Source organism: Carcharodon carcharias, assembly GCF_017639515.1.
Source record: "Carcharodon carcharias isolate sCarCar2 chromosome 35 unlocalized genomic scaffold, sCarCar2.pri SUPER_35_unloc_6, whole genome shotgun sequence".
NCBI lineage: Eukaryota > Metazoa > Chordata > Chondrichthyes > Lamniformes > Lamnidae > Carcharodon > Carcharodon carcharias.
The window spans coordinates 232763-258592 of NW_024470722.1; the positions used below are offsets into that span (position 1 = coordinate 232763).

Below are 25830 nucleotides of genomic sequence, written 5' to 3' on the forward strand. Positions count from 1 at the left end.
ACTATTCACCCTGTCTCCCCTCACTGTGTACTGACTCACTTACCATTCAACCTGTCTCCCCTCACTGTGTACTGACTCAGTTACCATTCACCCTGTCTCCCCTCACTGTTTACTGACTCAGTTACCATTCAGCCTGTCTCCCCTCACCGTGTACTGACTCTGTTACCATTCACCAGTCTCGTCTCACTGTGTACTGACTCTGTTTACATTCACCAGTCTCGTCTCACGGTGTACTTACTCAGTTACCATTCTCCCCGTCTCCCCTCACTGTGTACTTACTCAGTTACCATTCACCCTGTCTCCCCTCACTGTGTACTGACTCAGTTACCATTCACCTGTCTCACCTCCCTTTATAGTGACTCAGTTACCATTCACCCTGTCTCACCTCATTTTATACTGATTGATTTAACATTCTCCCTGTCTCCCCTCACTGTGTACTGACTGAGAATGCCATTCACCGACTCTCCCCTCACTGTGTACTGACTCAGTTATCATTCACCCTGTCTCACCTCCCTTTATACTGATTCAGTTTCCATTCACCCTCTCTCCCATCACTGTGTACTGACTCTGTTACGTTCACCTGTCTCACCTCCCTTTATAGTGACTCAGTTACCATTCACCCTGTCTCCCCTCACTGTGTACTCTCAGTTACCATTCACCCTGTGTTCCCTCACTGTGTACTGACTCAGTTACCTTTGACCCTGTCTCCCCTCACTAAGTACTGACTGAGTTATCATTCACCGACTCTCCCCTCACTGTGTACTCACTCAGTTACCATTCACCCTGTCTCCCCTCACTGTGTTCTGACTCAGTTACCATTCACCCTGTCTCCCCTCACTGTTTACTGACTCTGTTACCATTCACGCTGTCTCCCCTTACTGTGTACTGACTCAGTTACCATTCAACCTGTCTCCCCTCACTGTGTACTGAGTCAATTACCATTCACCCTGTCTCCCCTCACTGTGTACTGACTCAGTGACATTTCACCCTGTCTCTCCTCAGTGTGTACTGTCTCAGTTCCCATTCACCCTGTCTCCCCTCACCGTGCACTCTCTCAGTTACCATTCACCCTGTCTCCCCTCACTGTGTACTGACTCCGTTACCATTCACCCTGTCTCCCCTCACCGTGTACTCACTCAGTTGCCATTCACCCTGTCTACCCTCACTGTGTACTGACTCAGTTACCATTCACCCTGTCTTCCCTCACTGTGTACTAACTCAGTTACCTTTCACCCTGTCTCCCCTCACTGTGTAGTGACTCAGTTACCATTCACCCTCTCTCCCCTCACTGTGTACTGACTCAGTTACCTTTGACCCTGTCTCCCCTCGCTTGTACTGACTCAGTTACCATTCACCCTGTCTCCCCTCACTGTGTACTGACTCAGTTACCATTCAACCTGTCTGCCCTCACTGTGTTCTCACTCAGTTTCCATTCACCATGTCTACCATCACTGTGTTATCTCTCATTTACCATTCACCCTCTCTCCCATCAATGTGTACTGACTCTGTTACATTCACCTGTCTCACCTCCTTTTATAGTGACTCAGTTACCATTCACCCTGTCTCACCTCATTTTATACTGATTCATTTAACATTCTCCCTGTCTCCCCTCACTGTGTACTGGCTCAGTTACCTTTAACCCTGTCTCCCCTCACTGTGTACTGACTGAGAATGCCATTCACCGACTCTCCCCTCACTGTGTACTGACTCAGTTATCATTCACCCTGTCTCACCTCCCTTTATACTGATTCAGTTTCCATTCACCCTCTCTCCCATCACTGTGTACTGACTTTGTTACGTTCACCTGTCTCACCTCCCTTTATAGTGACTCAGTTACCATTCACCCTGTGTTCCCTCACTGTGTACTGACTCAGTTACTTTTGACCCTGTCTCCCCTCACTAAGTACTGACTGAGTTACCATTCACCGACTCTCCCCTCACTGTGTACTCACTCAGTTACCATTCACCCTGTCTCCCGTCACTGTGTTCTGACTCAGTTACCATTCAGCCTCTCTCCCCTCACTGTTTACTGACTCTGTTACCATTCACGCTGTCTCCCCTTACTGTGTACTGACTCAGTTACCATTCAACCTGTCTCCCCTCACTGTGTACTGAGTCAATTACCATTCACCCTGTCTCCCCTCACTGTTAACTGAATCAGTTACTATTCACCCTGTGTCCCCTCACTGTGTACTGACTCAGTTACCATTCAACCCTTCTCCCTTCACTGTGTTCTCACTCAGTTACCAGTCACCCTGTCTCCCCTCACTGTGTATTCACTCAGTTACCATTCAGCCTGTCTCCCCTCACCGTGTACTGACTCTGTTACCATTCACCTGTCTCACCTCCCTTTATACTGATTCAGTTATCATTCACTCTGTCTCACCTCACTTTATACTGACTCAGTTACCATTCACCCTGTCTCGCCTCACTGTGTACTGATTCACTTACCATTCTCCCTGTCTCCCCTCACTGTCTACTGACTCAGTTACCATTCACCCTGTCTCCCCTCACTGTGTACTGACTCAGTTACCATTTACGTTGTCTCCCCTCAGTGTGTACTGACTCAGTTACCATTCACCCTGTCTCCCCTCACTGTGTACTGACTCAGTTATAGTTCAGCTGTCTCACCTCACTTTATACTCACTCAGTTGCCATTCACCTTGTCTCCCCTCACTGTGTACTGACTCACTTACCATTCAACCTGTCTCCCCTCACTGTGTACTGACTCAGTTACCATTCACCCTGTCTCCCTTCACTGCTTACTGACTCAGTTACCATTCAGCCTGTCTCCCCTCACCGTGTACTGACTTTGTTACCATTCACCAGTCTCGTCTCACTGTGTACTGATTCTGTTACCATTCACCAGTCTCGTCTCACTGTGTACTTACTCAGTTACCATTCACCCTGTCTCGTCTCACTGTGTACTGATTCAGTTACCATTCTCCCTGTCTCCCCTCACTGTGTACTGACTCAGTTAACATTCACCCTGTCTCCCCTCACTGTGTACTGACTCAGTTACCATTCACCCTGTCTCCCCTCACCGTGTACTCACTCAGTTACCATTCACCCTGTCTCCCCTCACTGTCTACTGATTCAGTTACCATTCACCCTGTCTCCCCTCACTGTGTACTGATTCAGTTACAGTTACCCCTGTCTCCCCTCACTGTGTACTGACTCAGTTACCATTCATTCTGTCTCCCCTCATCGTGTACTCACTCAGTTACCATTCACCCTGTCTCCCCTCACTGTGTACTGACTCAGTTACCATTCACCGTGTCTCCCCTCACTGTGTACTGACTCAGTTACCCTTCACCTGTCTCACCTGACTTTATACTGACTCAGTTGCCATTCATCCTGTCTCCTCTCACTGTGTACTCACTCAGTTACCATTCACCATGTCTCCCCTCACGGTGTACTGACTCAGTTACCGTTCACCCTGTCTCACCTCACTGTGTACTGATTCAGTTACCATTCTCCCTGTCTCCCCTCACTGCGTACTGACTCAGTTACATTTCACCTTGTCTCCCCTCACTGTGTACTTACTCAGTTACCATTCACCCTGTCTCCCCTCAGTGTGTACTGATTCAGTTACCATTCTCCGTGTCTCCCCTCACTGTGTACTGACACAGTTACATTTCACCCTGTCTCCCCTCACTGTTTACTGACTCAGTTACCATTCACCCTGTCTCCGCTCACTGTGCACTGATTCAGTTACCATTCTCCCTGTCTCCCCTCACTGTGTACTGACTCAGTGACATTTCACCCTGTCTCTCCTCACTGTGTACTGTCTCAGTTCCCATTCACCCTGTCTCCCCTCACCGTGCACTCACTCAGTTACCATTCACCCTGTCTCCCCTCACTGTGTACTGACTCAGTTACCATTCACCCTGTCTCCCCTCATTGTGTACTGACTCCGTTACCATTCACCCTGTCTCCCCTCACCGTGTACTCACTCAGTTGCCATTCACCCTGTCTACCCTCACTGTGTACTGACTCAGTTACCATTCACCCTGTCTTCCCTCACTGTGTACTGACTCAGTTACCTTTCACCCTGTCTCCCCTCCCTGTGTACTGACTCAGTTACCATTCACCCTGTCTCCCCTCACTGTGTACTGACTCCGTTACCATTCACCTGTCTCAACTCACTTTATACTAATTCAGTTATCATTCACCCTGTGTCACCTGACTTTATACTGACTCAGTTACCATTCACCCTGTCTCCCCTCACTGTGTACTCACTCATTTGCCATTCACCCTGTCTGCCCTCATTTTGTACTCACTCAGTTACCATTCACCCTCTATCCCCTCACTGTTACTGACTCAGTTACCATTCATCTGTCTCCCCTCACTGTGTACTGACTCAGTTTCCTTTGACCCTGTCTCCCCTCACTGTGTACTGACTCAGTTAACTTTCACCTGTCTCCCCTCACTGTGTTGTGACTCAGTTACCATTCTCCCTTTATCCCCTCACTGTGTACTGACTCAGTTAACCTTCATCCTGGCTGCCCTCACTGTCTTCTGACTCAGTTACCATTCACCCTGTCTCCCCTCACTGTGTACTCACTCAGTTACCGTTCTCCCTGTCTCCCCTGACTGTGTACTCACTCAGTTACCATTCACCGTGTCTCACCTCACTTTATACTGACTCAGTTACCATTCACCCTGTCTCCCCTCACTCTGTACTGACTCAGTTACCATTAACCCTGTCTCCCCTCACTGTGTACTGACTCAGTTACCATTCACCCTGTCTCCCCTCACTGTGTACTGACTTAGTTACCATTCGCCCTGTCACCTCTCACTGTGTACTGACTTGGTTACCATTCACCCTTTCTACCCTCACTGTGCACTCACTCATTTACCATTCACCCTGTCTCCCCTCACTGTGTACTGACTCAGTTACCATTCGCCCTGTCTCTCCTTACTGTGTACTGATTCAGTTACAATTCCCCCTGTCTCCCCTCACTGTGTACTGACTCCGTTACCATTCATCCTTTCTCCCCTCACAGTGTACTCACTGAGTTACCTTTCACCTGTCTCCCCTCACTGTGTACTGTCTCAGTTACCATTCACCTGTCTCAACACACTTTTTAATGACTCAGTTGTCTTTCACCCTGTCTCCCCTCACTTTATACTGACTCAGTTACCGTTCTCCCTGTCTCCCCTCACTGTGCACTGACTAAGTTACCATTCACCGTGTCTCACCTCACTTTATACTGACTCAGTTACCATTCACCCTCTCTCCCCTCACTCTGTACTGACTCAGTTACCATTAACCCTGTCTCCCCTCAATGTGTACTGACTCAGTTACCATTCACCCTGTCTCCCCTCACTGTGTACTGACTTTGTTACCATTCACCCTGTCACCTCTCACTGTGTACTGACTTGGTTACCATTCACCCTGTCACCCCTCACTGTGTACTGACTTGGTTACCATTCACCCTGTCTCCCCTCACTGTGTACTCACTCAGTTACCTTTCACCCTGTCTCCCCTCACTGCATACTGTGTCAGTTACTATTCACCCTGTCTCTCCTTACTGTGTACTGATTCAGTTACAGTTCCCCCTGTCTCCCCTCACTGTGTACTGACTCCGTTACCATTCATCCTTTCTCCCCTCACAGTGTACTCACTGAGTTACCTTTCACCTGTCTCCCCTCACTGTGTACTGAGTCAGTTACCATTCACCTGTCTCCCCTCACTGTGTACTCACTCAGTTACCATTCACCCTGTCTCCCCTCACTGTCTACTGATTCAGTTACCATTCACCCTGTCTCCCCTCACTGTGTACTGATTCAGTTACAATTAACATTGTCTCCCCTCACTGTGTACTGACTCCGTTACCATTCATTCTGTCTCCCCTCACCATGTACTCACTCAGTTACCATTCACCTGTCTCCCCTCACTGTGTACTCACTCAGTTACCATTCACCTGTCTCCCCTCACTGTGTACTGACTGAGTTACCATTCACCCTGTCTCCCCTCACTGTGTACTCACTCAGTTACCATTCACCCTGTCTCCCCTCACTGTGTACTGACTGAGTTACCATTCACCCTGTCTCCCCTCACTGTGTACTGACTGAGTTACCATTCACCGTGTCTCCCCTCACTGTGTACTGACTGAGTTACCAATCACCCTGTCTCCCCTCACTGTGTACTCACTCAGTTACCATTCACCCTGTCTACCTCACTGTGTACTGACTGAGTTACCATTCACCCTGTCTCCCCTCACTGTGTACTGACTGAGTTACCATTCACCCTGTCTCCCCTCACTGTGTACTGACTGAGTTATCAATCACCCTGTCTCCCCTCACTGTGTGCTCACTCAGTTACCATTCACCCTGTCTCACCTCACTGTGTACTCACTCAGTTACCATTCACCCTGTCTCCCCTCACTGTGTACTGACTCAGTTACCATTCACCCTGTCTCCCCTCACTGTGTACTCACTCAGTTACCATTCATCCTGTATCCCCTCACTTTATAATGACTCAGTTACCATTCACCCTGTCTCCCCTCACTGTGTACTGACTCAGTTACCATTCACCCTGTCTCCCCTCACTGTGTACTGACTTATTTACCATTCACCCTGTCACCATTCTCTCTGTACTGACCCAGTTACCATTCACCGTGTCTCCCCTCACTGTTTACTGACTCAGTTACCATTCACCCTGTCTCCCCTCACTGTGTACTCTCTCAGTTACCATTCACCCTGTCTCCCCTCACTGTGTACTGACTTAGTTACCATTCACCTGTCTCCCCTCACTTTTTACTGACTCAGTTACCATTCACCCTGTCTCCCCTCACTGTGTACTGACTCAGTTACCATTCTCCCTGTCTCCCCTCACTGTTTACTGACTCAGTTACCATTCACCCTTTCTCCCCTCACTGTGTACTCACTCAGTTACCATTCACCTGTCTCCCCTCATTGTTTACTGACTCAGTTACCATTCACCCTGTCTCCCCTCACTGTGTACTCACTCAGTTACCATTCACCCTGTCTCTCCTCACTGTGTACTGACTCAGTTACCCTTCACCCTGTCTCCCCTTACTGTTTACTCACTCAGTTACCCTTCACCCTGTCTCCCCTTGCTGTTTACTCACTCAGTTACCATTCACCCTGTCTCCCCTCACTGTGTACTCACTCAGTTAGCATTCACCCTGTCTCCCCTCACTGTGTACTGACTCAGTTACCATTCACCCTGTCTCCCTTCACTGTGTACTGACTCAGTTACCATTCACCCTGTCTCCCCTCACTGTGTACTGACTCAGTTACCATTCACCCTGTCTCCCCTCACTGTGTGCTGACTCAGCTACCATTCACCCTGTCTCCCCTCACTGTGTACTGACTCAGTTACCATTCACCCTGTCTCCCCTCACTGTTTACTGACTCCGTTACCTCTCACTCTTCCACCCATGTTTTTCAGGCAATTGCAAATCGGAACCTGATGGATCGTATGAAGAAAATCAAGCGTCAGCTGTCCATGACCCTGCGGGGTAGTCAGGCGTCTGAGAAATCCCTAACTGACCTATCAGAGCAGTTAAATGTTGAGGAAAACAATATCAGCGACAATGGTGAGTTCTGCTTGATCACACAGGGGATGGAGCTTTGCACGGGATGGAGTAAATGGGTCCGTGTTCAGTGTTTAGTATACTGGGCTGTAACATCGAGACACTCTGTTAGCAGCTCAAAATCAGGTGAGTGGCCACATTCTCTCTCTCTCTCTCTCTCTCTCTCTCTCTCCTCCCCACCCCAACTCTCTGCCCCAACCCCCTCTCTAATCATCTCTCTCTCTTTCCCCCACCCTCCTCCATCCATCACTCTCTCTAAACCTTTCTTTTTCTCTCTCCATCATCCTCACCCTCCCCAACCCTGTCACCCGCCTGCCCCACCCCCTACCTCTCACACACGCTGATCCGTTTTTTTTTTTAATTACTCATTGCTATTTACCCCTGATGACCTTCGATTCACCTGCCTAACCATAATCTATCGACCTCATTTCCCATAACACTATTACGGTCTCCAATCTTGAATCAAGCCCTTCATTTGCCACATCTACCAGGCTTCATCCCCACCCCACCTTGTTTACTTTCAAAGCCTCTGGACGTCCTGACTTGTGCGATTCACAAGGGCAATCATTCCTGCATGGTTCAGGTGTAAAGTGTCCCAGTGTTACAGCCTCCACTCTCCCCAGTACTGGTGCCAATGCCCCACAAACCAGAACCCACTATTCCCACACAATTTTTTGATCCACACATTCATCTCTATCTCTCTGTCTCTGTCTTTCTCTCTCTGTCTCTGTCTTTCTCTCTCTCCCTCTGTACCCTCCTCTCTCTCTCTCTCCCTCTGTACCCTCCTCTCTTTCTCCCTCTGTACCCTCCTCTCTCTCTCTCTCTCCCTCTGTACCCTCCTCACTCTCTCCCTCTGTACCCTCCTCTCTCTCTCCCTCTGTACCCTCCTCTCTCTCTCTCTCCTGCTATATCCACCTCTCTCACTCCCTCTGTACCCACCTCTCTCTCCCTCTGTACCCACCTCTCTCTCTCTCTCTGTACCCTCCTCTCTCTCTCCCTCTGTACCCACCTCTCTCTCTCCCTCTGTACCCACCTCTCTCTCTCCCACTGTATCCACCTCTCTTTCTCCCTCTGTATCCACCTCTCTCTCTCCCTCTGTACCCACCTCACTCTCTCTCTCTCCCCCTCTGTACCCTCCTCTCTGTCTCCCTCTGTACCCTCATCTCTCCCTCTGTATCTCTTTCTCTCCCTCTGTACCATCCTCTCTCGCCCGCGTTCTCTCTCTCGCCCGCGTTCTCTCTCTCGCCCGCGTTCTCTCTCTCGCCCGCGTTCTCTCTCTCGCCCGCGTTCTCTCTCTCGCCCGCGTTCTCTCTCTCGCCCGCGTTCTCTCTCGCGCGCGCGTTCTCTCTATCGCGCGCGCGTTCTCTCTATCGCGCGAGTTCTCTCTCGCGCGCGTTGTCCCTCTCGTGCGCGTTCTCGCTCTCTGTGTCGCTCTCTCTGGCGCACTCTCGCTCTCTCTGTCTCTCTCTGTCGCGCTATCGCACTCTCTCTCGCGCTCTCTCTCCCTCTACCCTTCTCTCTCTCTCCCTCTGTACCCTCCTCTCTCTCTCTCTCTCTCTCTCACTCTTGCTCTGTCTGAACCCTCCTCTCGCTCTCGCGCTCTGTCTCTCTCGGTACTCTCTCGCTCTCTCGTTCTCTCTCTCCCTACCTCTGGACCCTCCTTTCTCTCTCCATTTGTACCCACCTCTCTCTCTCCCTCTGTACCCACCTCACTCTCTCTCTCTGTACCCACCTCACTCTCTCTCTCTGTACCCACCTCTCTCTCTCCCTCTGTACCCACCTCACTCTCTCTCTCTGTACCCTTCTCTCTCTCTCTCTGTACCCTCCTCTCTCTCTCCCTCTGTACCCTCATCTCTCCCTCTGTATCTCTCTCTTTCTCTCACTCTGTACCATCCTCTATCGCGCGCGTTCTCTCTCTCGCGCGCGTGCTCTCTCTCGCCCGCGTTCTCTCTCTCGCCCGCGTTCTCTCTCTCGCCCGCGTTCTCTCTCTCGCCCGCGTTTTCTCTCTCTCGCCCGCGTTGTCCCTCTTGCGCGCGTTCTCTCTCTCGCGCGCGTTCTCTCTCTCGCGCGCGTTCTCTCTCTCGTGCGAGTTCTCTCTCTCGCGCGCGTTCTCTCTCTCGCCCGTGTTCTCTCTCTCGCCCGCGTTCTCTCTCTCGCCCGCGTTCTCTCTCTCGCCCGCGTTCTCTCTCTCGCCCGCGTTGTCCCTCTTGCGCGCGTTCTCTCTCTCGCGCGCGTTCTCTCTCTCGCGCGCGTTCTCTCTCTCGTGCGAGTTCTCTCTCTCGCGCACGTTGTCCCTCTCGCGCGCGTTCTCGCTCTCTGTGTCGCTCTGGCGCACTTTGTCACTCTCTCTGGCGCACTCTCGCTCTCTCTGCCTCTCTCTGTAGCGCTATCACTCTCTCTCTCACGCTCTCTCTCCCTCTACCCTTATCTCTCTCTCCCTCTGTACCCTCCTCTCTCTCTCTCTCTCTCTCTCTCTCATTCTTGCTCTGTCTGAACCCTCCTCTCGCTCTCGCGCTCTGTCTCTCTCGGTACCCTCCTCTCTCTCGCTCTCTCGTTCTCTCCCTACCTCTGGACCCTCCTTTCTCTCTCTCCCTCCCTCTGTAGCCTCCTCTCTCATTCTCTCTCTCCATACTTCTGTACCCTCTTCTCTCTCTCTCTCTCTCTCCCTAAATCTGTACCCTCTTTTCTCTCTCTCGCTCTCTCTCTCTGTACCCTCCTCTCGCTCTCTCTATTTCTCTCTGTACCCTCCGCTCTCTCTCTCTCTCTCTCTCTGCACCCTTGCTCTCCCATGCGTTCTCCCCCTCCGTCCTCCTCCGTCTCCCCCCATCCCCCTCCGTCTCCTTCCATCCCCCTCCGTCCTCCTCCGTCTCCCCCCGTCCCCCCCCGTCCCCCTCCGTCTCCCTCCGTCTCCCTCCGTCTCCCTCCGTCTCCCTCCGTCTCCCTCCGTCTCCCTCCGTCCCCTTCCGTCCCCCTCCGTCCCCCTCCGTCCCCCTCCGTCCCCCTCCGTCCCCCTCCGTCCCCCTCCGTCCCCCTCCGTCCCCCTCCGTCCCCCTCCGTCCCCCTCCGTCCCCCTCCGTCCCCCTCCGTCCCCCTCCGTCCCCCTCCGTCCCCCTCCGTCCCCCTCCGTCCTCCTCCGTCCCCCTCCGTCCTCCTCCGTCTCCCTCCGTCCCCCTCCGTCCTCCTCTGTCTCCTCCTGTCCCCCTCCGTCTCTCCCAGTCCCCCTCCGTCTCCCCCCGTCCCCACTCCGTCTACCCCAGTCCCCCTCCGTCTCCCTCTTTCTTTCTCTCCACACTAGAACTGCTTTCCCAGAAACCACTGGTGTCTGAACATTCATTTATTGTCTCTTTTCCTCTTCTGTTAACAATGCATAGAATATTCTAACGCCCTCTTGCCCCAGATCCTGTTATTGCTAGAATTTATTTCAGGTCATGTACCTCGAGGTAACTGCTTGTTTTCAATGCGGCTGGCATTCCTTTGGTGGGGAGTGCACTCGTGTGTGCTCGCATTTAATTCCAGTCCCTATTTGACACTGCAAGTCATCACAGCCAGATCCTTAATAATTCACATTGCATGTGTGTACTCCTTTCATCATGTACAGCCAGGGTTCCTGCTCCTGATCACTGTCCAGGGATCCCTGGGTTAGAGAGAGAGGGGAAATCACCCAGGGTTCCTGGTCCTGATCACTGTCCAGTGACTCCTGGATTAGAGAGAGAGAGAGAGAGAGGGGAAATCAGCCAGGTTACCTGCTCCTGATCACTGTCCAGTGATCCCTGGGTTAGAGAGAGAGAGAGGGGAAATCAGCCACGGATCCTGCTCCTGATCACTGTCCAGTGACCCCTGGGTTAGAGAGAGAAGGGGGAAATCAGCCAGTGTTCCTGCTCCTGATCCCTGTCCAATGATCCCTGGGTTAGAGAAAAAGAGAGGAAATCAGCCAGGGTTCCTGCTCCTGATCACTGTCCAGTGATCCCTGGGTTAGAGAGAGAGAGAAAATCAGCCAGGGTTCCTGCTCCTGATCACTGTCCAGTGAGCCCTGGGTTAGAGAGAGAGGGGAAATCAGCCAGGGTTCCTGCTCCTGATCCCTGTCCAGTGATCCCTGGGTTAGAGAGAGAGTGAGAAAGGGGAAATCAGCCAGGGTTCCTGCTCCTGATCAATGTCCAGTGATCCCTGGGTTAGAGAGAGAGAGGGGAAATCAGTCAGGGTTCGTGCTCTTGATCACTGTCCAGTGATCCCTGGGTTTGGGAGAGAGAGGGTGGAAATCACCCAGGGTTCCTACTCCTGATCACTATCCAGTGATTCCTGGGTGAGAGAGAGAAGGGAATTCAGCCAGGGCTCCTGCTCCTGATCACTGGACATGACCCCTGGGTTACAGAGGGGGGGAGAGAGAGAGAGAGGGGAAATCAGCCAGGGTTCCTGCTCCTGATCCCTGTCCAGTGATCCCTGGGTTAGAGAGAGAGAGAGAGGGGAAATCAGCCAGGGTTCCTGCTCCTGATCCCTGTCCAGTGATCCCTGGGTTAGAGAGAGAGGGGAAATCAGCCAGGGTTCCTGCTCCTGATCACTGTCCAGTGATCCCTGGGTTAGAGAGAGAGAGAGGGGAAATCAGCCAGGGATCCTGATCCTGATCACTGTCCTGCGATCCCTGGGTTAGAGAGAATGAGTGGAAATCAGCCAGGGTTCCTGCTCCTGATCACTGTCCAGTGATCCCTGGGTTAGAGAGAGAGAGGGGAAAACAGCCAGTGTTCCTGCTCCTGATCCCTGTCCAATGATCCCTGGGTTAGAGAAAAAGAGAGGAAATCAGCCAGGGTTCCTGCTCCTGATCACTGTCCAGTGATCCCGGGGTTAGAGAGAGAGTGAGAAAGGGGAAATCAGCCAGGGTTCCTGCTCCTGATCACTGTCCAGTTATACCTGGGTTAGAGGGAGAGAGGTGGAATCAGCCAGGGTTCCTGCTCTTGATCCCTGTCCAGTGATCCCTGGGTTAAAGAGAGAGGGGAAATCAGACAAGGTTCCTGCTCCTGATCACTGTCCAGTGATCCCTGGGTTAGAGAGAGAGAGAGGGGAAATCAGCCAGGGTTCCTGCTCCTGATCACTGCCCAGTTATTCCAGGGTTAGAGGAAGAGAGGTGGAATCAGCCAGGGATCCTGCTCTTGATCCCTGTCCAGTGATCCCTGGGTTAAAGAGAGAGGGGATATCAGCCAGGGTTCCTGCTCCTGATCACTGCCCAGTTATTCCAGGGTTAGAGGAAGAGAGGTGGAATCAGCCAGGGATCCTGCTTTTGATCCCTGTCCAGTGATCCCTGGGTTAAAGAGAGAGGGGAAAGCAGCCAGGGTTCCTGCTCCTGATCACTGTCCATTGACCCATGGGTTAGAGAGAGAGAGAGAAATCAGCCTGGGTTCCGGCTCGTGATCCCTGTCCAGTGATCCCTGCGTTAGAGAGAGAGAGAGGGGAAATCACCCAGTGTTCCTGCTCCTGATCACTGTCCAATGATCCCTGGGTTAGATAGAGAGAGGGGAAATCAGCCAGGGTTCCTGTTCCTGGTCACTGTCCAGTGATCCCTGAGTTAGAGAGAGGGGAAAGCAACCAGGGTTCCTGCTCCTGATCAATGTCCCGTGATCCCTGGGTTAGAGAGAGGGAGAGAGAGAGAGGGGAAATCAGCCAGGGTTCCTGCTCCTGATCCCTGTCCAGTGACCCCTGGGTTAGAGAGAGAGAGGGGAAATCAGCCAGGGTTCCTGTTCCTGGTCACTGTCCAGTGATCCCTGAGTTAGAGAGAGAGAGGGGAAAGCAACCAGGGTTCCTGCTCCTGATCAATGTCCAGTGATCCCTGGGTTAGAGAGAGGGAGAGAGAGAGCGGGGGAAATCAGCCAGGGTTCCTGCTCCTGAACCCTGTCCAGTGACCCCTGGGTTAGAGAGAGAGAGGGGAAATCAGCCAGGGTTCCTGCTCCTGATCCCTGTCCAGTGATCCCTGGGTTAGAGAGAGAGAGGGGAAATCAGCCAGGGTTCCTGCTCCTGATCACTGTCCAGTGATCCCTGGGTTAGAGAGAGAGAGAGGGGAAATCAGCCAGTGTTCCATCTCCTGATCACTGTCCAGTGATCCCGGGGTTAGAGAGAGAGAGGGGAAATCAGCCAGGGTTCCTGCTCCTGATCACTGTCCAGTGATCCCTGGGTTAGAGAGAGAGAGAGGGGAAATCAGCCAGGGTTCCTGCTCCTGATCACTGTCCAGTGACTCCAGGATTAGAGAGAGAGGGGTGAAATCAGCCAGGGTTCCTACTCCTATTCCCTGTCAAGTAATCCCTGGGTTAGAGAAAAATAGAGGAAATCAGCCAGGGTTCCTGCTCCTGATCACTGTCCGGTGATCCCTGGGTTAGAGAGAGAGGGGAAATCAGCCAGGGTTCCTGCTCCTGATCCCTGTCCAGTGATCCCTGGGTTAGAGAGAGAGAGGGGAAATCAGCCAGGTTTCCTGCTCCCGATCGCTGTCCAGTGATCCATGGGTTAGAGAGAGAGAGAGGGGAAATCAGTCAGGGTTCCTGCTCTTGATCACTGTCCAGTGATCCCTGGATGAGCACGAGAGAGAGGGGAAATCAGCCAGGATTCCTGCTCCTGATCCCTGTCCAGTGACTCCTGGATTAGAGAGAGAGGGGGGAATTCAGCCAGTGTTCCTGCTCCTGATCCCTGTCCAGTGATCCCTGGGTTAGAGAAAAAGAGGGGAAATCAATCAGGGTTCCTGCTCCTGATCACTGTCCAGTGATCCCTGGGTTAGAGAGAGAGAGGGGAAATCAGCCAGGGTTCCTGCTCCTGATCACTGTCCAATGATCCCTGGGTTAGATAGAGAGAGGGGAATTCAGCCAGAGTTCCTGCTCCGGATCACTGTCCAGTGATCCCTGGGTTAGAGAGAGAGAGAGGAAATCAATCAGGGTTCCTGCTCCTGATCATTGTCCAATGATTCCCGGGTAAGAGAGAGAGAGAGAGAGGGGAAATCAGCCAGTGTTCCTGCTCCTGATCACTGTCCCGTGACCCCTGGGTTAGAGAGAGGGAGAGAGAGAGAGGGGAAATCAGCCAGGGTTCCTGCTCCTGGTCACTGTCCAGTGATCCCTGTGTTTGGGAGAGAGAGGGTGGAAATCTCCCAGGGTTCCTACTCCTGATCACTATCCAGTGATTCCTGGGTTAGAGAGAGAAGGGAATTCAGCCAGGGTTCCTGCTCCTGATCCCTGTCCAGTGATCCCTGGGTTAGAGAGAGAGGGGAAATCAGCCAGGGTTCCTGCTCCTGATCCCTGTCCAGTGATCCCTGGGTTAGAGAGAGAGAGAGGGGAAATCAGCCAGGGTTCCTGCTCCTGATCCCTGTCCAGTGATCCCTGGGTTAGAGAGAGAGGGGAAATCAGCCAGGGTTCCTGCTCCTGATCACTGTCCTGTGACCCCTGGGTTAGAGAGAGGGAGAGAGGGTGAGGGGAAATCAGCCAGGGTTCATACTCCTGATCCCTGTCCAGTGATCCCAGGGTTAGGGCGAGAGAGAGGGGAAATCAGCCAGGGTTCTTGCTCCTGATCACTGTCCAGTGATACCTGGGTTAGAGAGAGAGAGAGGGGAAATCAGCCTGGGTTCCTGCTCCTGATCCCTGTCCAATGATCCCTGTGTTAGAGAGAGAGAGGAAATCAGCCAGGGTTCCTGCTCCTGATCACTGTCCAGTGATCCCTGGGTTAAAGAGAGATGGGAAATCAGCCAGGGTTCCTGCTCCTGATCACTGTCCAGTGGTCCCTGGGTTAGAGAGAGAGAGAGGAAATCAGCCCGGGCTCCTGCTCCTGATCACTGTCCAGTGATCCCTGCGTTAGAGAGAGAGAGAGAGAGGGGAAATCTCCCGGGATTCCTGCACCTGATCACTATCTAGTGATGTCTGGGTTAGAGAGAGAGGGGAAATCAGCCAGGGTTCCTGCTCCTGATCACTGTCCAGTGACTCCAGGATTAGAGAGAGAGGGGTGAAATCAGCCAGGGTTCCTACTCCTGTTCCCTGTCAAGTAATCCCTGGGTTAGAGAAAAATAGAGGAAATCAGTCAGGGTTCCTGCTCCTTATCACTGTCCAGTGATCCCGGGTTAGAGAGAGAGGGGAAATCAGCCAGGGTTCCTGCTCTTGATCACTGTCCAGTGATCCCTGGATGAGCACGAGAGAGAGGGGAAATCAGCCAGGATTCCTGCTCCTGATCCCTGTCCAGTGACTCCTGGATTAGAGAGAGAGGGGGGAATTCAGCCAGGGTTCCTGCTCCTGATCACTGTCCAATGATCCCTGGGTTAGATAGAGAGAGGGGAATTCAGCCAGGGTTCCTGCTCCTGATCACTGTCCAGTGACTCCTGGGTTAGAGAGCAAGAGGGGAAATCAGCCAGGGTTCCTGCTCCGGATCACTGTCCAGTTGTCTCTGGGTTAGAGAGAGAGAGGAAACCAGCTCGGGTTCCTGCTCCTGATCACTGTCCAGTGATCCCTGGGTTAGAGAGAGAGAGAGGGGAAATCAGCCAGGGTTCCTGCTCCTGATCACTGTCCAGTGATCCCTGGGTTAGAGAGAGAGAGAGGGGAAATCAGCCAGGGTTCCATCTCCTGATCACTGTCCAGTGATCCCTGGGTTGTGGAGAGCGATTGGAAATCAGCCAGGGTTCCATCTCCTGATCACTGTCCAGTGATCCCTGGGTTACAGAGAGAGATTGGAAATCAGCCAGGGTTCCTCCTCCGGATCACTGTCCCGTGAACCCTGGGTTACAAAGGGGGAGAGAGAGAGAGGGGAAATCAGCCAGGGTTCCTGCTCCTGATCCCTGTCCAGTGATCCCTGGGTTAGAGAGAGAGAGAGAAGGGAAATCAGCCAGGGTTCCATCTCCTGATCACTGTCCAGTGATCCCTTGGGTTAGAGAGAGAGGGGAAATCAATCAGTGTTCCTGCTCCTGATCTCTGTCCTGTGATTCCTGGGTTAGAGAGAAACAGGGGAAATCAGCCTGCGTTCCTCTCTCCTGATCACTGTCCAGTGATCCCTGGGTTAGAGAGAGAGAGAGGGGAAATCAGCCAGGGTTCCTGCTCCGGATCCCTGTCCAGTGATCCCTGGGATAGAGAGAGAGAGAGAGGGGAAATCAGCCAGGGTTCCTGCTCCTGATCACTGTCCAGTGATCTCTGGGTCAGACAGAGTGAGAGGGGAAATCAGCCAGGGTTCCTGCTCCTGATCCCTGTCCAGTGATCCCTGGGTTAGACAGAGTGAGAGGGGAAATCAGCCAGGGTTCCTGCTCCTGATCACTGTCCAGTGATCCCTGGGTTAGAGAGAGAGAGGAAATCAGCCAGGGTTCCTGCTCCTGGTCACTGTCCCGTGATCCCAGGTTTAGGGAGAGACAGAGGGGAAATCAGCCAGGGTTCTGCTCCTGATCCCTGTCCAGTGATCCCTTGGTTAGAGACAGAGAGAGGGGAAATCAGCCAGGGTTCCTGCTCCTGATCCCTGTCCAGTGATCCCTTGGTTAGAGACAGAGAGAGGGGAAATAGCCAGGGTTCCTGCTCCTGATCCCTGTCCAGAGATCCCTGGGTTAGAGAGAGTGAGAAAATCGGACAGGGGTCCTGTTCCTGATCACTGTCTAGTGATCCCAGGGTTAGAGAGAGAGGGGAAATCAGCCAGTGTTCCTGCTCCTGATCACTGTCCAGTGATCCCTGGCTTAGACAGAAAGAGGGGAAATCAGCCAGGGTTCCTTCTCCTGATCCCTGTCCAGTGATACCTGGGTTAGAGAGAGAGGGGAAATCGGCCAGTGTTCCTGCTCCTGATCACTGTCCAGTTATCCCTGGCTTAGACAGAAAGAGGGGAAATCAGCCAGGGTTCCTGCTCCTGATCACTGTCCAGTGATCCCTGGGTTAGAGAGAGCGAGGGGAAATCAGCTAGGGTTCCGTCTGATGATCCCTGTTCAGTGATCCCTACGTTAGAGAGAGAAAGAGGGGAAATCACCCAGGGTTCCTGCTCCTGCTCACTAGAGAGAGAGAGAGAGAGGGAGGGTGGAGATCAGCCCGGGTTCCTGCTCCTGATCACTGTCCAGTGATCCCTGGGTTAGAGAGAAAGTAGGGAAATCAGCCAGGGTTCCTTCTCCTGATCACTGTCCAGTGATCCGTGGCTTACAGAGAAAGAGGGGAAATCAGCCAGGGTTCCTGCTCCTGATCCCTGTCCAGTGATCCCTGGGTTAGAGAGAAAGGGGATATCGGCCATGGTTCAGTGAGGGTTCCTGCTCCTGATACTTGTCCAATTGATCCCAGGTTTAGGGAGAGAGAGAGGGGAAATCAGCCAGTGTTCTGCTCCTGATCACTTTCCAGTGATCCTTGGGTTAGAGAGAGAGAGGCAATCAACCAGGGTTCCTGCTCCTGATCCCTGTCCAGTGATCCCTTGGTTAGAGACAGAGAGAGGTGAAATCAGCCAGGGTTCCTGCTCCTGATCCCTGTCCAGTGATCCCTGGGTTAGAAAGAGAGGGGAAATCAGCCAGGGTTCCTGATCCTTATCACTGTCCAGTTATTCCTGGGTTAGAGAGAGAGATAAAGTGGAAATCAGCCAGGGTTCCTGCTCCTGATCAGTGTCCAGTGATCCCTGGGTTAGAGTGTGAGAGGGGAAATCAGCCCGGGTTCCTGCTCCTGATCCCTGTCCAGTGATCCCTGGGTTAGAGAGAGAGAGGGGAAATCAGCCATGGTTCCTGCTCCTGATCACTGTCAAGTGACCCCTGGGTTAGAGAGAGGGAGAGGGGAAATCAGCCAGGGTTCCTACTCCTGATCACTGTCCAGTGATCCCGGGGTTAGAGAGAGACAGGAAATCAGTGAGGGTTCCTGCTCCTGATACTTGTCCAATTGATCCCAGGTTTAGGGTGAGAGAGAGGGGAAATCAGCCAGTGTTCTGCTCCTGATCACTTTCCAGTGATCCTTGGGTTAGAGAGAGAGAGGCAATCAACCAGGGTTCCAGCTCCTGATCCCTGTCCAGTGATCCCTTGGTTAGAGACAGAGAGAGGTGAAATCAGCCAGGGTTCCTGCTCCTGATCCATGTCCAGTGATCCCTGGGTTAGAAAGAGAGGGGAAATCAGCCAGGGTTCCTGATCCTTATCACTGTCCAGTTATTCCTGGGTTAGAGAGAGAGAGATAAAGTGGAAATCAGCCAGGGTTCCTGCTCCTGATCAGTGTCCAGTGATCCCTGGGTTAGAGTGAGAGAGGGGAAATCAGCCAGGGTTCCTGCTCCTTTTCACTGTCCAGCGATCCCTGGCTTCGGGAGAGAGAGAAAGAGGAAATCAGCCAGGGTTCCTGCTCTTCATCACTGTCCAGTTATCCCTTGGTTAGAGAGAGAGGGGAAATCAGCCAGGGTTCGTGCTCCTGATCCCTGTCCAGTGATCCCTGGATTAGAGAGAGAGATGGGAAATCAGCCAGGGTTCCTGCTCCTGATTACTGTCCAGTGATCCCTGGGTTAAAGAGAGAGGGGAAATCAGCCAGGGTTCCTGCTCCTGATCACTGTCCTGTGATCCCTAGGTTCGAGAGAGAGAGAAAGTCGGCCAGGGGTCCTGCTCCTGATCACTGTACAGTGATCCCAGTGTTAGAGAGAGAGATGAAATCAGCCAGGGTTCCTGCTCCTGATCACTGTCAATTGACCCTTGGTTTAGAGAGAGAGAGGGGAAATCAGCCAGGGTTCCGGCTCTTGATCCCTGTTCAGTGATCCCTGCTTTGGAGAGAGAGAAAGAGGGGAAATCACCCAGGGTTCCTGCTCCTGTTCACTATCCCGTGATGCCTGGGTTAGAGAGGGAGGGGAAATAAGCCAGGGTTTCTGCTCCTAATCACTGTCCGGTGACTCCTGGATTGGAGAGAGAGGGGGAGATATCATGCAGACTTCCTGCTCCTGATCACTGTCCAGTGATGCCTGGGTTTGAGAGAAAGTAGGGAAATCAGCCAGGGATCCTGCTCTTCATCACTGTCCAGTTATTCCTGGGATAGAGAGAGAGCGGAAATCAGACAGGGTTCCTGCTCCTGATCCCTGTCCAGTGATCCCTGTGTTAGAGAGAGAGGGGAAATCAGACAGGGTTCCTGCTCCTGATCACTGTCCAGTGATCCCTGGGTTAGAGAGAGAGAGAAAATCGGCCAGGGGTCCTGCTCCTGATCACTGTCCAGTGATCCCTGGGTTAGAGAGTGAGAGGGGAAATCAGCCAGCGGTGCTGCTCCTGATCAATGTCCAGTGATCTTTGGGTTAGAGAGAGAGAGGTAAATCAGCCAGGGTTCCTGCTCCTGAACCCTGTCCAGTGATCCCTGGGTTAGATAGAGAGAGGAAATCAGCCAGGGTTCCTGCTCCTGATCACTGTCCAGTGATCCTTGGGTTAGAGAGAGAGGGGAAATCAGCCAGGGTTCCTGCTCCTGATACCTGTCCAATGATCCCTAGGTCAGAGAGAGAGAGAAAATCGGCCAGGTGTCCTGCACCTGATCACTGTCCAGTGATCCCTGGGTTAGAGAGAGAGGGGAAATCGGCCAGGATCCCTGCTCCTGATCACTGTCCAGTGTACCCTGGGTTAGAGAGAGATGGGAAATCAGCCAGGGTTCCTGCTCTTGATCCCTGTTCAGTGATCCCTGCGTTAGAGAGGGAAACTCAGCCAGGGTTCCTGCTCCTGATCACTGTCCATTGACCCTTGGGTTAGAGAGAGATAGGGGAAACCTGCCAGGGTTCCAGCTCTTGATCCCTGTTCAGTGATCCCTGCGTTAGAGAGGGAAGGAGGGGAAATCACCCAGGGTTCCTGTTCCTGCTCACTATCTTGTGATGCCTGGGTTAGAGAGGGAGGGGAAATCAGCCAGGGTTTCTGCTCCTAATCACTGTCCGGTGACTCCTGGATTAGAGAGAGAGGGGGGGATATCAGGCAGGGTTCCTGCTCCTGATCACTGTCCAGTGTTCCCTGGGTTAGAGAGAAAGTAGGGAAATCAGCCAGGGTTCCTGCTCCTTATCACTGTCCAGTTATTCCTGGGTTAGAGAGAGAGAGATAAAGTGGAAATCAGCCAGGGTTCCTGCTCCTGATCACTGTCCAGTGATCCCTGGCTTAGAGAGAAAGAGGCGAAATCAGCCAGGGCTCCTGCTCCTGATCACTGTCAAGTGACCCCTGGGTTAGAGAGAGAGGGGAAATCGGCCAAGGTCCCTGCTCCTGATCTCTGTCAAGTGACCCCTGGGTTATGAGAGAGGGAGAGGGGAAATCAGCCAGGGTTCCTACTCCTGATCACTGTCCAGTGATCCCTGGGTTAGAGAGAGAGAGGAAATCAGTGAGGGGTCCTGCTCCTGATCACTGTCCAGTGATCCCTGGGTTAGAGAGAGGGGAAATCGGCCAGGGTTTCTGCTCCTCATCACTGTCCAGTGACCCCTGGATGAGAGAGAGGGAGAGGGGAAATCTGCCAGGGTTCCTGCTCCTGATCACTGTCCAGTGATCCCTGGGTTAGAGAGAGAGAGGAAATCAGCGAGGGTTCCTGCTCCTGATACCTGTCCAGTGATCCCAGGTTTAGGGAGAGAGAGAGGGGAAATCAGCCAGGGTTCTGCTCCTGATCACTTTCCAGAGATCCCTGGGTTAGAGGTAGAGAGGAAATCAGCCAGGGTTCCTGCTTCTGATTCCTGTCCAGTGATCCCTGTGTTAGAGAGAGATGGGAAATCAGCCTGGTTTCCTGCTCCTGATCACTGTCCAGTTATTCCCCGGTTAGAGAGAGAGAGTGATAGATGGGAAATCAGCTAGGGTTCCTGCTCCTGGTCCCTGTCCTGTGAGCCCTCGGTTAGTGAGAGAGAGAGGGGAAATCAGCCAGGGTTCCTGCTCCTGATCCCTGTCCAGTGATCCCTGGGTTAGAGAGAGAGAGAAAATCGGCCAGGGGTCCTGTACCTGATCACTGTCCAGTGATCCCTGGGTTAGAGAGAGAGGGGAAATCGGCCAGGATCCCTGCTCCTGATCTCTGTCAAGTGACCCCTGTGTTAGAGAGAGGGAGAGAGGTAGAGGGGAAATCAGCCAGGGTTCCTGCTCCTGATCACTGTCCAGTGATCCTTGGGTTAGAGAGAGAGGGGAAATCAGCCAGGGTTCCTGCTCCTGATACCTGTCCAATGATCCCTAGGTCAGAGAGAGAGAGAAAATCGGCCAGGGGTCCTGCACCTGATCACTGTCCAGTGATCCCTGGGTTAGAGAGAGAGGGGAAATCGGCCAGGATCCCTGCTCCTGATCTCTGTCAAGTGACCCCTGTGTTAGAGAGAGGGAGAGAGGTAGAGGGGAAATCGGCCATTGTTCCTGCTCCTGATCACTGTCCCGTAATTCCTGGGTTAGAGAGGGAGGCGAAATCAGCCAGGGTTTCTGCTCCTAATCGCTGTCCGGTGACTCCAGGATTGGAGAGAGTGGGGGGGAAATCAGCCAGGGTTCCTGCTGCTGATCACTGTCCAGTGATCCCTGGCTTAGAGAGAAAGATGGGAAATCAGCCAGGGTTCCTGCTCCTGTTCCGTGTCCAGTGATCCCTGGGTTAGAGAGAGAGGGGAAATCGGCCAGGATCCCTGCTCCTGATCACTGTCAAGTGACCCCTGTGTTAGAGGGAGGGAGAGAGGTAGAGGGGAAATCAGCCAGGGTTCCTACTCCTGATACCTGTCCAGTGATCCCAGGTTTAGGGAGAGAGAGAGGGGAAATCAGCCAAGGTTCTGCTCCTGATCACTTTCCAGTGATCCCTGGGTTAGAGAGAGAGAGGCAATCAGCCAGGGTTCCTGCTCCTGATCTGTGTAAAGTGATCCCTGGGTTAGAGAGAGAGGGGAAATCAGCCAGGGTCCCTGCTGCTGATCACTGTCAAGTGACCCCTGGGTTGAGAGAGGGAGAGGGGAAATCAGCCAAGGTTCCTGCTCCTGATCACTGTCCAGTGATCCCTGGGTTAGAGAGAGAGAGGAAATCAGTGAGGGTTCCTGCTCCTGATCACTGTCCAGTGACACCTGGATGAGAGAGAGGGAGAGGGGAAATCTGCCAGGGTTCCTGCTCCTGATCACTGTCCAGTGATACCTGGGTTAGAGAGAGAGTGGAAATCAGCGAGGGTTCCTGCTCCTGATACCTGTCCAATGATCCCAGGTTTAGGGAGAGAGAGAGGGGAAATCAGCCAGGTTCTGCTCCTGATCACTTTCCAGTAATCCCTGGGTTAGAGAGAGAGAGGAAATTAGCCAGGGTTCCTGCTTCTGATTCCTGTCCAGTGATCCCTGGGTTAGAGAGAGAGGGTAAATCAGCTAGGGTTCCTGCTCCTGATCACTGTCCAATGACCCCTGGGTTAGAGAGAGAGAGAGAGAGAGGGGAAATCAGCCAGGGTTCCTGCTCCTGATCCCTGTCCAGTGATCCCTGGATTAGATAGAGAGGCGAAATCAGACAGGGTTCCTGCTCCTGATCACTGTCCAGTGATCCCTGGGTTAGAGAGAGAGAGAAAATCGGCCAGGGGTCCTGCACCTGATCACTGTCCAGTGATCCCTGGGTTATAGAGTGAGAGGGGAAATCAGCCAGGGGTCCTGCTCCTGATCACTGTCCAGTGATCCTTGGGTTAGAGAGAGAGAGCCGAAATCAGCCAGGGTTCCTGCTCCTGATCCCTGTCCAGTGATCCCAGGGTTAGAGAGAGATGGGAAATCAGCCAGGGTTTCTACTCCTGATCACTGTCCCGTGATCCCTGGGTTACATAGAGACAGGTGAAATCAGCCAGGGTTCCTGCTCCTGATCACTGTCCAGTTATTCCTGGGTTAGAGAGAGAGAGAGAGAGAGAGAGGGAAAAGCAGCAGGGTTTCTGCTCCTGATCACTGTCCAGTGACTCCTGGATCAGAGAGAGAGGGGTGAAATCAGCCAGGGTTCCTACTCCCGATCACTGTCCACTGATCCCTAGGTTAGAGAGAGAGAGAGAGGGGGGAAATCAGCCAGGGTTCCTGCTCCTGATCACTGTCCAGTGATCCCTGGGTTAACGAGAGAGAGGGAGAAGGGAAATCAGCCAGGGTTCCTGCTCCTGAGCACTGTCCAGTGATTCCTGGGTAAGAGAGGGAGAGAGAGAGATGGGAAATCAACCAAGGTTCCTGCTCATGATCCCTGTCCAGTGATCCCTGGGTTAGAGAGAGATAGGAAATCAGCCAGGGTTCCTGCTCCTGATCCCTGTCCAGTGAGCCCTGGGTTAGAGAGAGATAGGAAATCAGCCAGGGTTCCTGCTCCTGATCACTGTCCAGTGATCCCTTGGTTAGAGACAGAGAGAGGGGAAATCAGCCAGTGTTCCTGCTCTTGATCCCTGTCCAGTGATCCCTGAGTTAGAGAGAGAGAGGGAATCAGCCAGGGTTCCTGCTGCTGATCCCAGTCCAGTGAGCCCTGGGTTAGAAAGAGAGAGAGGGGCAATCAGCCAGGGTTCCTGCTCCTGATCACTGTCCAGTGATCCCTGAGTTAGGGAGAGAGTTGAAATCAGCCTGGGTACCTGCTCCTGATCACTGTCCAGTGATCCCTGGTTTAGAGAGAGATGGGAAATCAGCCAGGGTTCCTGCTCCTGATCACTGCCCAGTTATTCCTGGGTTAGAGAGAGAGAGATAGAGGGGAAATCAGCCAGGGTTCCTGCTCCTGATGACTGTCCAGGGATCCCTGGGTTAGAAAGAGAGTTAAAATCAGCCAGGGTTCCTGCTTCTGATCACTGTTCATTGACCCTTAGGTTAGAGAGAGGGAGGGGAAATCAGCCAGTGTTCCTTCTCCTGATCACTGTCCAGTGATCCCTGGGTTAGAGAGAGAGAGATGGGAAATCAGCCAAGGTTCCTGCTCCTGATGACTGTCCAGGGATCCCTGGGTTAGAAAGAGAGATGAAATCAGCCAGGGTTCCTGCTTCTGATCCCTGTCCATTGACCCTTAGGTTAGAGAGAGAGAGGGAAACTCATCCAGCGTTCTTGCTCCTGATCACTGTCCAGTGATCCCTGGGTTAGAGAGAGAGAGGGGAAATCAGCCAGGGTTCCATCTCCTGATCACTGTCCAGTAATCCCTGGGTTAGAGAGAGAGAGAGGAAATCAGCCAGGGTTCCATCTCCTGATCACTGTCCAGTGATCCCTGGGTTAGAGAGAGAGAGAGGGGAAATCAGCCAGGGTTCCTGCTCCTGATCCCTGTCCAGTGATCCCTGGGTTAGAGAGAGAGAGAAAATCAGCCAGGGGTCCTGTACCTGATCACTGTCCAGTGATCCCTGGGTTAGAGAGAGAGGGGAAATCGGCCAGGATCCCTGCTCCTGATCTCTGTCAAGTGACCCCTGTGTTAGAGAGAGGGAGAGAGGTAGAGGGGAAATCAGCCAGGGTTCCTGCTCCTGATCACTGTCCAGTGATCCTTGGGTTAGAGAGAGAGGGGAAATCAGCCAGGGTTCCTGCTCCTGATACCTGTCCAATGATCCCTAGGTCAGAGAGAGAGAGAAAATCGGCCAGGTGTCCTGCACCTGATCACTGTCCAGTGATCCCTGGGTTAGAGAGAGAGGGGAAATCGGCCAGGATCCCTGCTCCTGATCTCTGTCAAGTGACCCCTGTGTTAGAGAGAGGGAGAGAGGTAGAGGGGAAATCGGCCATTGTTCCTGCTCCTGATCACTGTCCCGTAATTCCTGGGTTAGAGAGGGAGGCGAAATCAGCCAGGGTTTCTGCTCCTAATCGCTGTCCGGTGACTCCAGGATTGGAGAGAGTGGGGGGGAAATCAGCCAGGGTTCCTGCTGCTGATCACTGTCCAGTGATCCCTGGCTTAGAGTGAAAGAGGGGAAATCAGCCAGGGTTCCTGCTCCTGTTCCGTGTCCAGTGATCCCTGGGTTAGAGAGAGAGGGGAAATCGGCCAGGATCCCTGCTCCTGATCACTGTCAAGTGACCCCTGTGTTAGAGGGAGGGAGAGAGGTAGAGGGGAAATCAGCCAGGGTTCCTACTCCTGATACCTGTCCAGTGATCCCAGGTTTAGGGAGAGAGAGAGGGGAAATCAGCCAAGGTTCTGCTCCTGATCACTTTCCAGTGATCCCTGGGTTAGAGAGAGAGAGGCAATCAGCCAGGGTTCCTGCTCCTGATCTGTGTAAAGTGATCCCTGGGTTAGAGAGAGAGGGGAAATCAGCCAGGGTCCCTGCTGCTGATCACTGTCAAGTGACCCCTGGGTTGAGAGAGGGAGAGGGGAAATCAGCCAAGGTTCCTGCTCCTGATCACTGTCCAGTGATCCCTGGGTTAGAGAGAGAGAGGAAATCAGTGAGGGTTCCTGCTCCTGATCACTGTCCAGTGACACCTGGATGAGAGAGAGGGAGAGGGGAAATCTGCCAGGGTTCCT

The 25830-nt window shown here is 52.9% G+C and overlaps 1 protein-coding gene across 15 annotated transcripts in view; it reads left to right on the top strand.

Moving 5' to 3' along the window:
• cdk16 (cyclin-dependent kinase 16) overlaps window positions 1–25830 on the top strand; it is a 369477-nt gene that overhangs the window by 208106 nt on the left and 135541 nt on the right. For 13 of the 15 annotated variants that reach the window (XR_005942243.1, XR_005942244.1, XM_041181488.1 and 10 more), the window contains exon 2: window positions 7424–7571. Coding sequence is in view for 13 of the 15 variants with exons in the window: in XM_041181484.1 (XP_041037418.1) it covers window positions 7424–7571 (148 nt within the window). In the remaining 2 variants the exon portion in view is untranslated. Of the gene's footprint in view, window positions 1–7423; window positions 7695–25830 lie in introns of those variants that run through there. The other 2 variants (XM_041181491.1, XM_041181493.1) reach the window with 1 other exon arrangement.